At 42.5% G+C, this 12,080-nt stretch overlaps 1 protein-coding gene across 2 annotated transcripts; it reads left to right on the forward strand.

The window, feature by feature from the left end:
• The first annotated feature begins 1,150 nt into the window (after positions 1-1,150).
• On the forward strand, positions 1,151-11,150 carry mmp17b (matrix metallopeptidase 17b). Of its 2 annotated transcripts, XM_030739588.1 has the most exons (13): positions 1,202-1,269; positions 3,066-3,158; positions 3,728-3,861; positions 4,027-4,159; positions 4,238-4,391; positions 4,470-4,578; positions 4,716-4,893; positions 5,481-5,657; positions 7,223-7,337; positions 7,953-8,026; positions 8,137-8,286; positions 8,542-8,826; positions 8,980-11,150. In XM_030739588.1, the coding sequence occupies exons 2-13, from the start codon at positions 3,125-3,127 to the stop codon at positions 9,360-9,362; spliced, it is 1,926 nt and encodes a 641-aa protein (XP_030595448.1). In that variant the 5' UTR covers positions 1,202-1,269; positions 3,066-3,124; the 3' UTR covers positions 9,363-11,150. The 2 variants fall into 2 exon arrangements, with proteins under 2 accessions (XP_030595449.1, XP_030595448.1); XM_030739589.1 differs by lacking the exon at positions 3,066-3,158 and having other exon boundaries at positions 1,151-1,269.
• The last annotated feature ends 930 nt before the right edge of the window (positions 11,151-12,080 follow it).

The raw sequence follows: 12,080 nt of genomic DNA on the forward strand, positions 1-12,080 counted from the left end.
GCAAATGAACATTTACACTATCTTCTTCCTACTGAAGTTACTGAAAACATGAAAACCATGATCATCATGAATGTCACGCTCCATCACTGCTGGATAATGTGTCCAGGTTCAGATTTTTGTCAGCAAACCCACAACAAATGAACTTCAGTGCAAGAAACTGAAGTGAAAAAGCAGCAAATTGTCTGCAAAGAGCATCAGTCAGTCGTTGGATCTGCCTGCTCTGCTACAGACACACATAAAAGGAATCAGGTTTCCTAAAAAAAAAGTCCTACATGTGTTTCTACCAGCAGCCTTTGTCCCTCAGCAGACAAAAAGCAGATTAGATGGAGCTTAATGATCCCAGTGGGATGGTGCGGGGGATAATATGAAGGGGACTCATCAATGAGAGAAATAAAATTAGCATTGACATGAATCAGCCTGTAGGAATATGGAAAGTATGAGTATCATGCTGTGCTCTTGGTAGTGTTTCCATTTCATGCTTTTCAGTTTTTCATCAACATGAATGTCTTAATTGAGAGAGTTTAGTAGAAGGATATCAGTCGCACTCAAAGAAAGAGGCCAACATGAGACACACCCCCCCCCCCCCCCCCCCCCCCACACACACACACACACACACACACAGTTAGTTCCTTGGATTAAACACAAAGAAGGAATGCAAGGGAAAAGCAGCAGCAGAACGAGAGGAAGCAGCAAATCTGTCTGTCTTGGTTCTAGTTTTGTTTTAATCCTCATGTTAAGAGGATTGTGTGTAAAAATGTCATCATGAGAGAAGATGCACATGAACATGCAGATGTTGCACACATGCAAAGACACACACACACACACACACACACATGCACGCACACGCACACACGCAAGCAAGTCTAAACCCCTCTTTGCTGTACATCGCTCACTAATCCTACACGAGTCAGATGTTGGATTCCAGACTCATAGAGCGCCCTGCCAGGACTAATTGTTTTAAAATTAGATTTTATTATAATAATAATTTGTTTTCATGCATCATGTGTTGTGGGCATGGAGCCGACTGCAGGAAGAAAGAAAAGGTTGGTAAACTAAGGCAAAATCTTGGGATGCAAAGAAGGAAGATATTTCTGCAAACACGCGGCCCTCCATTTGTCAGGCTGGTGTGGCAGTGGGTGGGGTAGAGGGTGGGGGTTAGGAGTTAGGCTTTGAGGAAAGGAGCAGGAGCAGAGAAAGGACCCATCTGTTCCCATAGTGGCAAATGAAGAGAGAGCGGGAAGAGGTGGAATGTAAAGGAGGAGGAGGAAGGTAAGAGTGAAAACACTTTTGTCATCTTTAACGCGCCCGTTTTGATTCGGTTCAGTTTGTTAGGTGGCCTCACTTCAGAGCTGCTGTGGATTTGAGATCCCGATAAATGTATGTGATGGATGAATATGTTGTGGTCAAGGATGTGAGCTATTAGAGTCCATCAGATGATGACAATATTGCATTTGTCCGGACCAATTCATGATCAGAATTACTGCTCTGTAGTGCCGACATCGCTGTTTGATTTCCTTCAAACTGTTCAGGCCAGTATATATTTTTTTTAAAGGTAAAGTCTGACTGCAGCCACGAAACAACATCTGCCCAGAAGACACTAAAACTCAAGCTTTTAAATCAAACTGAATTATTCTGTTTGTAAGCAGAAGAAAATGGATGGATGGAATTTGTCTGCAAAGTTCACGATGCCTTTGCACTAGTTGGATCTTCTTCCTCATCCACAGTAATGTTAAACACCTGGACTGTTAGAGCAGGTGAAAAGAGTGCTGCTTAAAATCAAATAACACCAATATTAACTGTTAAATCACCACTGTAGGAAAAAAAAAAAAATCATCATAATTTCCAATAATGTAATGTTAAATCTAAGAGAAAAAAAGAGATGCATAAACAAATCAGTGTTAGAAAATTCTAAATTTGTTAACTGATGGAAATGAACAGTGTGACTGCTGCATCACTCATATTTTTATATTAATGGTGGTTTAAACGGCTGTCTGTCGTGTGAAGCGTATGCCTTATAGACATGAACTTCCCTTCACACGCACAAAGTGTTTTTAGCAATATTTCTGCTTTTAGCCCAACACAAGCAGACAGAAATGAAACATTAGCCGGATATTGTTATTATCTGCTAATGTTTCCTTGTCTCTGCAAGAGGCACAAATTACACCAGACCAAATAATAAAAAGTCCTGAATGCAGCTTTAACTAACAAATATGTATTGCCTTACATTTTAGAGCACAAAGTTTATACCTGGTCATGACATAACAGCTACGAGCCCATTGCCACAAAAGCAGTTTGTGTGCTGCACAAACGTATTTCACAGCACGTAATTCTGGCTTGTTTCATTGAGAATGTTTGGCGAATGTTGGTTTTTGACAGTCTGCTCCTTCTCAGCCTTCAACCTTTACTCTCAAGGCTGCTTTAATCTCATTACTTTAACGCTCTGCGTGTCCTCCATTCATCCTCAGGCCCCTCCTTCTCTGCCCCCATGCTTTAACTGAAATGGTATACCCTCTAACTTAATTAATTAGAGGCATCTTCTGACTGACACACACATGTAGCAGTGTCCTGTATGGCAGGACGCAGTGCCCTCCCCTCTGTATTTTATGGTAATTCCCTTCCATCTTCTGATTGCATGTGGTAGATTCTTCCACCCTGTGGGAATACACTCTGGATGTTTCCCATCAATTTCTTTCACTCGCTGCTTTAACTCGTTCGCGCTATTGTGACGCGGGGTGTCACTGGTTATTTTGAGACGCTGATGTTCAGTCATTTAATGAGGAATAATTTGAAAGCAAGCTGAACACATTTATTAAATGCATTAGAGCACTCTGTTTTCCCTTCTGTTAGCGAACGCACCGCAGTGGAGAACCAACTGGAACTGTATGGGTGAGAGAGAGAGAACGTGAAACTGTGTATAGTTTCAGGTCATCTACACTGCCTGAGGCCTCTCTGTCAGGAACTCAGACCTGATCAGCTCACTTTCACAACCAGTTTTTGCTGGACGGCTGTACTGAAGCTAAAATCTAAGGAGAGAGGATTCTGACATATGTGTCTCTTTTGTCCAGATGTGACAGGGAGAAGTGCAGGATGGAGGATACATCCTCAGTGGATCTGTTACACCGATATGCAAATTGCAGAGTGTCTAGAGAGGAGGGGAGGTTGGTGTGCCAAAGAATAACCTTTCAAAACACTTGACGATGATTGAAGTGGGTGCCATGGAGCGGTAGTAACAGATGACTTCTTTGGCAGGACGATGGTGGTGGGACAGGCACCTGGCTTTTAGATTATTTGGTTACACTGTAGGTGCAAATGTAATGTACTCACATTCATAGAGCACCTTTCTAGTCTTGCTGACCCTTCAAAGAATATGCACACTTTTCATAGAAAGGCCCCTGCTGGGATTTAAACCAGGAACCTTATTGCTTAAGGGGGCAGTGCTAACCACTGCATCAGACCTCACGTCTGTGTCAAGGCACCCTCTGATCTCTGCATAGCCTCTTCCTCATGTGCACCATATATAATAACTCTTATGCTGCTTCAAATTTGACCTGAACAGTATGTAAGGGTTAATTTGATTGCTACATTTATTATGATATTGTTATTACTGGATACCCTGTCTTTCATTCTGTCACTGTCTGATTTGTCTTTATTGGCTTTAAATGGATTTCCAGGGCCTGAAAAACCTGAAACTTTCCACTGAATTAATGTTTTGTCCCAAACCATGTAGCCAAGATGAAGCTGTGGATTATTTCCCTCTACTTGAGCTGTGGATGGACGCAAACAGCTTGTACTGCTGCTGTGACTCTGTCGCCCTCCTCTGCACCAGTGACACCCACTGAAGATGAGAGCTCCAAACTGGTGGTAAAAGAAACCACATAAATATTGATAGGAAATAGATAAGATCTTTAACATCTCTCACACACATTATATTATTACAGAGCTTGATATATAATACAGATAGGACAGGTGCAGGACTGAAACAAATGAAGAACACGCTGTTAAAGTGACAATCCACCCTTCTCTTAGGATTGGTTGATGAAGTATGGTTACCTCCCACCCTCGGACCCTTCCACTGGACAGCTGCAAGCCTGGACAGGTGTCACCAACGCTGTGAGGGCCATGCAAAGGTTTGCAGGCCTCAAAGACACCGGAGTTGTAGGTGAGGATTACAAAAGCTGTTTAAGCTTCTTCTCAAATCTATATGTGATTTGTGACTCTTCTGTTCTCTGGTGTTCAGACAAGGAGACAATGGCGCTGATGAACAGTCCACGCTGTTCACTACCAGACCAGGAGGAATCATCCATGCTACCGGCCGACCAAGAGAGGAGAAAGATGAGGAGACGGAGGAGATGGGCTGTCTCCATGTGGACACGCAGGAACATCAACTGGAGGTGGGATGAGATTCATGAGCAGACTGTGATCAATTTAATATAGTAAAGTCTTACCTGAGTGCTTTCTTACCTCGGCAGGCTGCAGTCATATCCCTTCTCTTCTCATCTGTCTCGGGAGACAATTCGCTCTCTGATCTTCTACGCTCTAAGAGTGTGGGCAGATCCAACGCCGCTGGAGTTCCATGAGGTGTTTCAGATTATGTCTTATGGTCTATGAGAAAGATGTTAGACAGAGAAGGTGCTGCCCTGTCACAACTGTAACCTCGCAAAGCCCCGGCGGCTCACGGTTTTCCTTCATTCTGTTCTGTTGCTCTCTGTCTCCAGGTGGGAAATCCAGATGCAGCGGACCTGCAGGTAGACTTCCTCCGTGGTTACCATGGTGATGGCTATCCCTTTGATGGGGCAGGTGGAGCAGTCGGCCATGCTTTCTTCCCCTCAGACCCAGCTCGGGCAGGGGGAGTTCATTTGGATGCAGAGGAAGAGTGGGCTTTCAGACAGCCAGGTAGATCAACACTCTGAAAGCTTAAAACTCTGGCATTTTATTAGTCTTTAATTTAGTCAGTTTTTTTAGTGCATTTTAAAACAATAATGTTTCAGAAATGTGGATGTCATCATGGTGGCTCCAGCCATTTTTTATATACAGTCTGTGGCAGGGGTGGGCAAACTATGGCCCGTGGGCCACACCTGGCCCATTGGTCTTTTTAATCCGGCCCGCCAAAGATTGGTACAGAATTGCCCAAATCAAATCATATCATAATTATGACTGATGTCGAGGATTCCGAAAATTGCTAAAACAAAACTAACACCAGACTTCGTTGCACTGGCAAAAACAACACTGTTCCCACTAAAGGTAAATGTAAGTATTAACACTGTAATGCCTTTTTTATGTTTATGTTTGATATGTATGTATCTGGTGCTGGCCCGGCCCGTCTGTCAAATTTCAAAAAGTCACTGTGGCCCCAGAGCCAAAAAGTTTGCCCACCCCTGATCTACCAAACCAGTAAAAATATATCAGTGTATATTAGAACCACAAGCCTTAATCAGCTCATCATTGTTTCTTCTCTTCCTTCCTCTCCTTTTCCTTTCCAGTCTCTGAGGGAACTGACCTGTTCACAGTGCTAGTCCATGAGTTTGGCCATGCACTGGGCCTTGCTCATTCCTCGTCCCGTCACTCAGTCATGAGGCCATACTACCAGGGTCCTGTTGGAGACCCCCTCCACTACCGCCTGGGACCCCAAGACCTGGAGCACATCACCCAGCTCTATGGTGAAACTTCTCCCAGCCAAAAACAGGCTTTTCCCACACATCTCTGATCAGTGTCCCCCCTCATTTAGTCAGGATTTAGTCAGGATTTAGTTTATTGATTGTGGTTAATGCATGAGGATGTGTAAACAGGACTAAACACATAGGTATAAAGGACGAATGAGGACCACTGTGAACGAGCTTCCTGGTCTGACCTCTGGTGTGTTTATCGAGGAAGGATGGAATTTTGTTTCTTCCCTCCAAGTTAGGCACCGATCCTTGTGAAAGCCTTGTATTGTAAAGAATCAAGAATCAAAAGGAGGAAATTCTCAGAGGAAAAGTCCAACTGCTCCGTTGCTCAGAAAGAATTCCTAACTTTCTTTGCTTTTTTTTTTTTGCTTTTGCATAATGCTGTGCATGCTTGACAGGCAGACCACTGTGTCTGTGAAAATGCAAACATCTGCCCACATGTTTCAAGAAGATACATCCTTGCATTTTATCAACTTGTTATTGTGAAAAGGTCCATTTTGATCACAACCATGATCTTTTATTAACCCTAACCAAAAGGTTAACATGTAAAAAATCTTAATAGCTAATTAATTGTTTGGCACAAAATCTTTATACAAAGGGCTGTGGTTCCTAGAAGTTAAACTTTAATGTGTTCATATCCATAGCCTACATGTACGCTGTAGCTCCCATCTATGAGAATTCTCCAAATTAAAGACATTAGAACATTTATATCCATTTATCCATCCATCCTTAATTTACGTCTGTCTATTTTCTCTCTCTCTCCATGTAAAGCGTGTACACATAATGTGGTCAGCATATGAACTTATGAACTCTGCGGCAGCTGATTCCCACTTTTCTGGGATGGCTTAAAGCTGTGGCTTTTAAACTGTGGAGTGGGGCCCTCTAGTGGTACATGGAGACGGTGTAGAAAGGAGCATTGAAGGACTGAAAGGAAAATATGGAGCGAAAACATAGCGAGAGTTTGTTAAGTCTCGTTTTGAAGCAGGGACTGGGTTGACTGTACAAAGCTTGCTCATTGGCTAATGACTTGTGATTGAAAAGTTCTTAGCCAATGAGCGAGTGGAAAATACCACTTCTAATCCTCTTTTTTGAAACATGGTATGACCGAGTTTACAAAATATATTTACGTTTTTATTCAGTATGACCCAAAATGGGTGGCCATGAACTACGCAGTGTTTACAGACGTCAAGCAAGAAAGTTGCTTTCCCACGGTCTTCTTTTTGTAACCACAGCACCACCTGGTGGCCATTAGATAGAATGCAGGTTTAAGGTATTTACACATTGGCTTAATTTTTCTGACCAGAATCCACATCCATGTCTTATACTGTTTTCAACTGTGCGAGAAAGCTGCAAAATAATAATAGGCATGTGACTGTACATCACAGCTGGAGAGTACCTGCATACTGAGCCTGATGATCTCTTATATTATTATATATTTTGATTATCCAAGTGTTCTATACACTTATTTTACAGCTACTTCAAATGGCATATACTGTATATGCATATATGCTGTATATGTGGCGGCTTTTTAGTTTAAATTGTTGTGATTTTTGATTTAGGTAAAAGGAACCAGCTGCTGCCTACGGATGCTCCTCGCCTCACCACAGAATCTTGGTTACTCCACAGAGGCCACCACCACCACCATCATCATCATCATCATCGTCATAGGCATAGGTATGACTTACAAAGTTAGATCTACTCAGAGATTTTCCTGTAAAGACCCACTCAACAGTACTGGAGATTCCAGCTCGAAAATAAGCATTTTCAAATACTTACTGGATTTAGTTTCAGCCCCAACATCAAAACTACATATTAGCTTCAGAGATATTAGTGCTCAGCCTTTTAGATTTTAGACAGGTCAAAAAGTGAGGATGCTTTGGTCTGTCTCTGTCTGAGAAATCCATTTAGTCTAACTTTTATGGACAAAATTACTCTTAGTCATAAACATGCTAGTTAGCTACAAGAACTGCAGTTGCGTGCATCACGCTGCACTCTTCTTCCACGTGTGTGTGTTTTTTTCATCTAATGTCAGTATTGAGACTTTAAAGAAATTTAATGTCAGCCACCAAATATATTAATGATTAATAGATTAATATCCACTATTCAGTAGCTCTTCAGTCTCGTTATAGTCATTCTGTTTCTGCATTATGGACTCAAACAAAAATGACAATGTCACAGTGAAGTTGACCTTTTGGAGCAAACTAGATGGGATGTACTGTCTCCGTCTGTTATCCAAATGAAGACATAACATTCTTTTAAGAAGTGTCCCTGTGTGCTTTCTTCCTTCAGCCCTCCCATAGATCGCTGCAACACCAGTTTTGATGCTGTGGCAAAGATCCGAGGAGAGACTTTCTTCTTCAAAGGTCTGAAAACGGATTTTAGAAATGTAGACACTAAGAAATAGATTAGTTATAAAAACTGTAGCTGTGGTTAACAGGATACCACACCATCATTTTCATGGTCTTTCCTCCAGGGCTGACGATGTGGAGGGTCAATGGTGGGGGTTTGGTGTCGGGGCGTGGGTCTTCAGTGAGGAGGCTGTGGAGGGGTCTGCCCCCTGAGCTGCCTCGTCTGCATGCTGTGCTGGAGAGGCGGTCGGATCATGCCATCATCTTTATCAGTGGTACAATAAAATAATGTTAACTGTTGGGCAGAAAGTTTTCATATAATTAGGTCTTCTGTTCTTTTTCCTCAGCAAATGTTATCTACAGCCTAGAATATAGATCGTAATGGCAAAATAAAGGAGAGCGTAACTACTCAAAATGAGAAAAAATGTGACCGTGCATTAACCTACTTGAAACCATCTGTATCAGTTCCCAAGAAGAACTGATGGCATTTCACTGATTCGCTAACCTCTCCAGAGGGTGTCTCCCTGCAGGTTACCAGTTCTGGCTGTTCAGGGGCCTGTCCCTGCAGGAAGGCTACCCTCTGCCCCTGTCTGCACTCAGGATGGACCTCAGTATGAATACTGTTCATGATGACGGCGATGATGACGACGATGAAGAACAGGCAGCAGGAGAATTGGAGAGATGGGGGCTGGTCTGGGACCCAGAGGAGGGGGCTGTGTGGGGAAAAATTGGAGATGCCAAAGAAGAGAATCAAGGAGACACCTGGACACAACTGCTGAAAGAGGGTGTGGATGGAATTACTACAGACAGCAATGGTGAGGATCTGAATACATGTGTGCTTTCATAGATCTACAGACTGAAGTACCTCAATTTAAGCATAAAATAAAGGGACCCTATGTTGATTTAGTTAATCAATTTAGGACTAGAATCAGAGTCTATTATTTAAGAAAAATGTTCTTCTTCTCCAGGCTCCGTCTATCTCTTCAAAGGAGAGTCCTACTGGAAGTTCATGTTTCCAGGTTCTTCACTGCATGATGGATACCCACGATCCTCTGCTGCAGACTGGCTGGGCTGCACTGACTCTTCCTCACCTGGTGTGAAGGACCTCTCCTTTTCTCTGTCTTCACCAGGAGGAAGAGAGGAGCTCAGGGAGAGTTGGAAATATGGAGGAGAAGAGGAGGAAGCGGGGAAAAGGAAGTGGGACAGACACAGAACCAAACACAAAGAGTGGCAGGACAGAGGTTCACACATCTGGACAAAATGCACATGCCAAAACGGAGCCCTGGGTGGCAGGACGACATTTTTATTAGCTGCCTTGCTGCTAGTTACATGGATGCTTTTGGCTGTTTAAAGCTGTGCAATTAAATGAAAGACAGAGGTTTCATTAGGCTCAATAAGGAAGCTGTAAAAGCTTCCACATGCATCACATATTTGCCCTTTACTCTTGTTCTGAGTGTGAGACTAAAAGTGTGCCACAGGAGTCAGGAATTACCCATGCTCATTTTATTAGGCGGCATATTGATCCACCAGTGTTGGATATGATCAGTGATGATGGGGTGCAACTGTTAGGTACTGCCAGATGAAGAAAAAAAATTACTCAACACAGACATTAACTGTCTCATAATTTGATATGATCTTTCTTTTTTTTTTTTTTTTTTGGTTTCCATATTTATTTGCCTTTTATTGTCATTATTAACTTATCCCCTCAATTTTACATTTAGTATATTTATTTACAGATATCCAGATATTTTTTAATTATATATAAATTGATATGTGTATCTACACTGATCAAGTATAACATTATGACCACCTGCCTAATACTGTGTTGGTCCCCGTTTTGTTGCCAAAACAGCCCTGACCCACTCAGGCATGGACTCCACTAGACCCCTGAAGGTGTGCTGTGGTATCTGCACCAAGATGTTAGCAACAGATCCTTTAAGTCCTGTACGTTGTGAGGTGGAGCCTCCATGAACTTGTTTGTCCAACACATCCCACTGATGCTTGATTTGATTGAGATCTGGGGGATCTGGAGGCCAAGTCATCACCTCAAACTTGTTGTTGTGCTCCTCAAAACATTCCTGAACTTTTTTTGCTTTGGGGCAAGATGTTTTATCCTGCTGAAAGAGGCCACAGCCATCAGGGAATACTGTTTCCATGAAAGCATGTAGATGGTCTACAACAATGCTTAGGCAGGTGATACGTGTCAAAGTAACATCCAACGTTGCCCAAAGCAGCACACTGCCCCCGCTGGCTTGCCTTCTTCCCTTAGTCCATCCTGGTGCCAGGTGTTCCCCGGGTAAGCGATGCACCCGGCCATCCACGTGATGTAAAAAAAGACGTGATGTATCAAACACCATCTTCCATTGCTCCGTGGTCCATTAGTTTTGTATTGAGCCCACATGCTCACTGTTGACAATTTTGGCAGTGAACAGGGGTCAGCATGAGCGCCCTGACTGTTCTGCAGCTGTGCAGTATCCTGACACCTTTCTATCAGCACCGACATGAACTTTTTCAGCAGTTTGAGCTACAGTAGCTCATCTGCTGGGCCTTCAAGGGCCGGCCTTCACTCCTGCAGCTGCAGAACTGCAAGTCTGTAAATGCACAGTTTAAAAATGAGGATATAAATCTGTGCAGCAGGTACAGAGATTACATTCTTTAATTTTATCAAAGCCTGCGTTTACCACAGTGGAACGCCACCTCCGACCGGACAGTCAGTGATGTATGTAGCCTGGAGTCTTGAGCATGCAGCAGAGGTGAGTAGTGGGCTAATAAACTCACTACCTTGTGAATGTACACAAATAAATGTGTGCTTGATGTGTACTTGTACTTGTTAAACTTGAGGAGCATGGGGCATTAGTTGGAGTGCTATTTTCTCATCCATTTCACACTCATAATACCAGTATTTACATAACCTATGCTTCTTCCTTCCTTTGTCTTTTGTTATTAGAGGTTGAGCTGATCTGCTGTATTTCATTTAGCTTTTACTTAGCTGCACATACTTATGGGACCTTCTGTTCTTTAAAGACTTACTGCCTGATGTGAACTAATCAAGAATATGATGATGATGAAATATTCCTGTAAATATGGTTTGAAGTGGAGTGTCTGAAATACGTCAACTTTTTTCAAAGCATTCTGTAGATGCTGCTCACACAGCAGATGGGGGGGGGGGGGGGTATTCAGCAACATGTCGGTGTCATTCCATAATAAAGTAGTGAGGTCAGCGGAGAAGCATCTTATTTTAGCAGTGATGTAAATATGAGAAACAGTGGTAGTAGGTTACAAAAACAATGGCTCTTTAGTAACTCCAGGAAATGCTCCTCTATCAAAGAGTCATGACTGACAACTCTGTCTGAGCCTGGTTCTGCTGCCGTTCTATTCCTGTTTTAAAAAGTTATATAAATGGTCAATTATTTCTTTATTGTAACTGTTTCTTGGCAATAAATCTTATACTGTTGGAAAGTCTGTTTATTTCCCCTTAAATGGAGCCACATTTGTAAGGAAAACACATCTGTGGGTCGAGCAGCAGAGGTTATTCTGCTGTTGACTCCTGTTCGGTGCTCTGCGGGGGCGAGCGTTGTCATCCTGGAGGATATTCCTCTCACCCCCTGTGGGGTGGTACTGATATGTGCGTGGGGTTTGAGGGTTCTGTGCAGTACAGTGGTGACTTTTACAGAAAGGTGAGCAGAGATGACTGCAAGAGGTGGAGGAATTTTTCAAACCATTCCTTTAGAAAAAATAAGCAATAAAACACCATGAAAGCATCTCACTACACATAGAACTCTATTATTGGAAAACTGTGCATAAAGTATTAAAATAGAGAAAATCATTCTGCAGGAAAATGTCCCCCATCATTATTAAATTGATTAGCATTACTGCTGCATTTGTTTAAGGTTGAGCTCATTTTAAATACTTTATATTCTGTTTAATGTCCAGCATCATATTCTGTAAATCATGTGTTTGTAGTGGCTCTGCTGTGAGGACCGGGCATGTCTGGAAAAAAGAAAAGAAAAACAGTTGTTCATGGAAACGCAGGCATGCATCTTGATTTTTAAAAAAGTATATTGAAATA

This window comes from Archocentrus centrarchus, chromosome 10, assembly GCF_007364275.1.
Source record: "Archocentrus centrarchus isolate MPI-CPG fArcCen1 chromosome 10, fArcCen1, whole genome shotgun sequence".
NCBI classification, from domain to species: domain Eukaryota; kingdom Metazoa; phylum Chordata; class Actinopteri; order Cichliformes; family Cichlidae; genus Archocentrus; species Archocentrus centrarchus.

Excerpts from the sequence above, each read along its gene's own strand:
- mmp17b (XM_030739588.1), top strand. The coding sequence starts at position 3,125 with ATGCAAATTGCAGAGTGTCTAGAGAGGAGGGGAG. Across the intron at positions 4,160-4,237 it reads CAAAGACACCGGAGTTGTAG|ACAAGGAGACAATGGCGCTG; the intron begins GTGAGGATTACA and ends TCTGGTGTTCAG. Across the intron at positions 7,338-7,952 it reads CATCATCGTCATAGGCATAG|CCCTCCCATAGATCGCTGCA; the intron begins GTATGACTTACA and ends TTCTTCCTTCAG.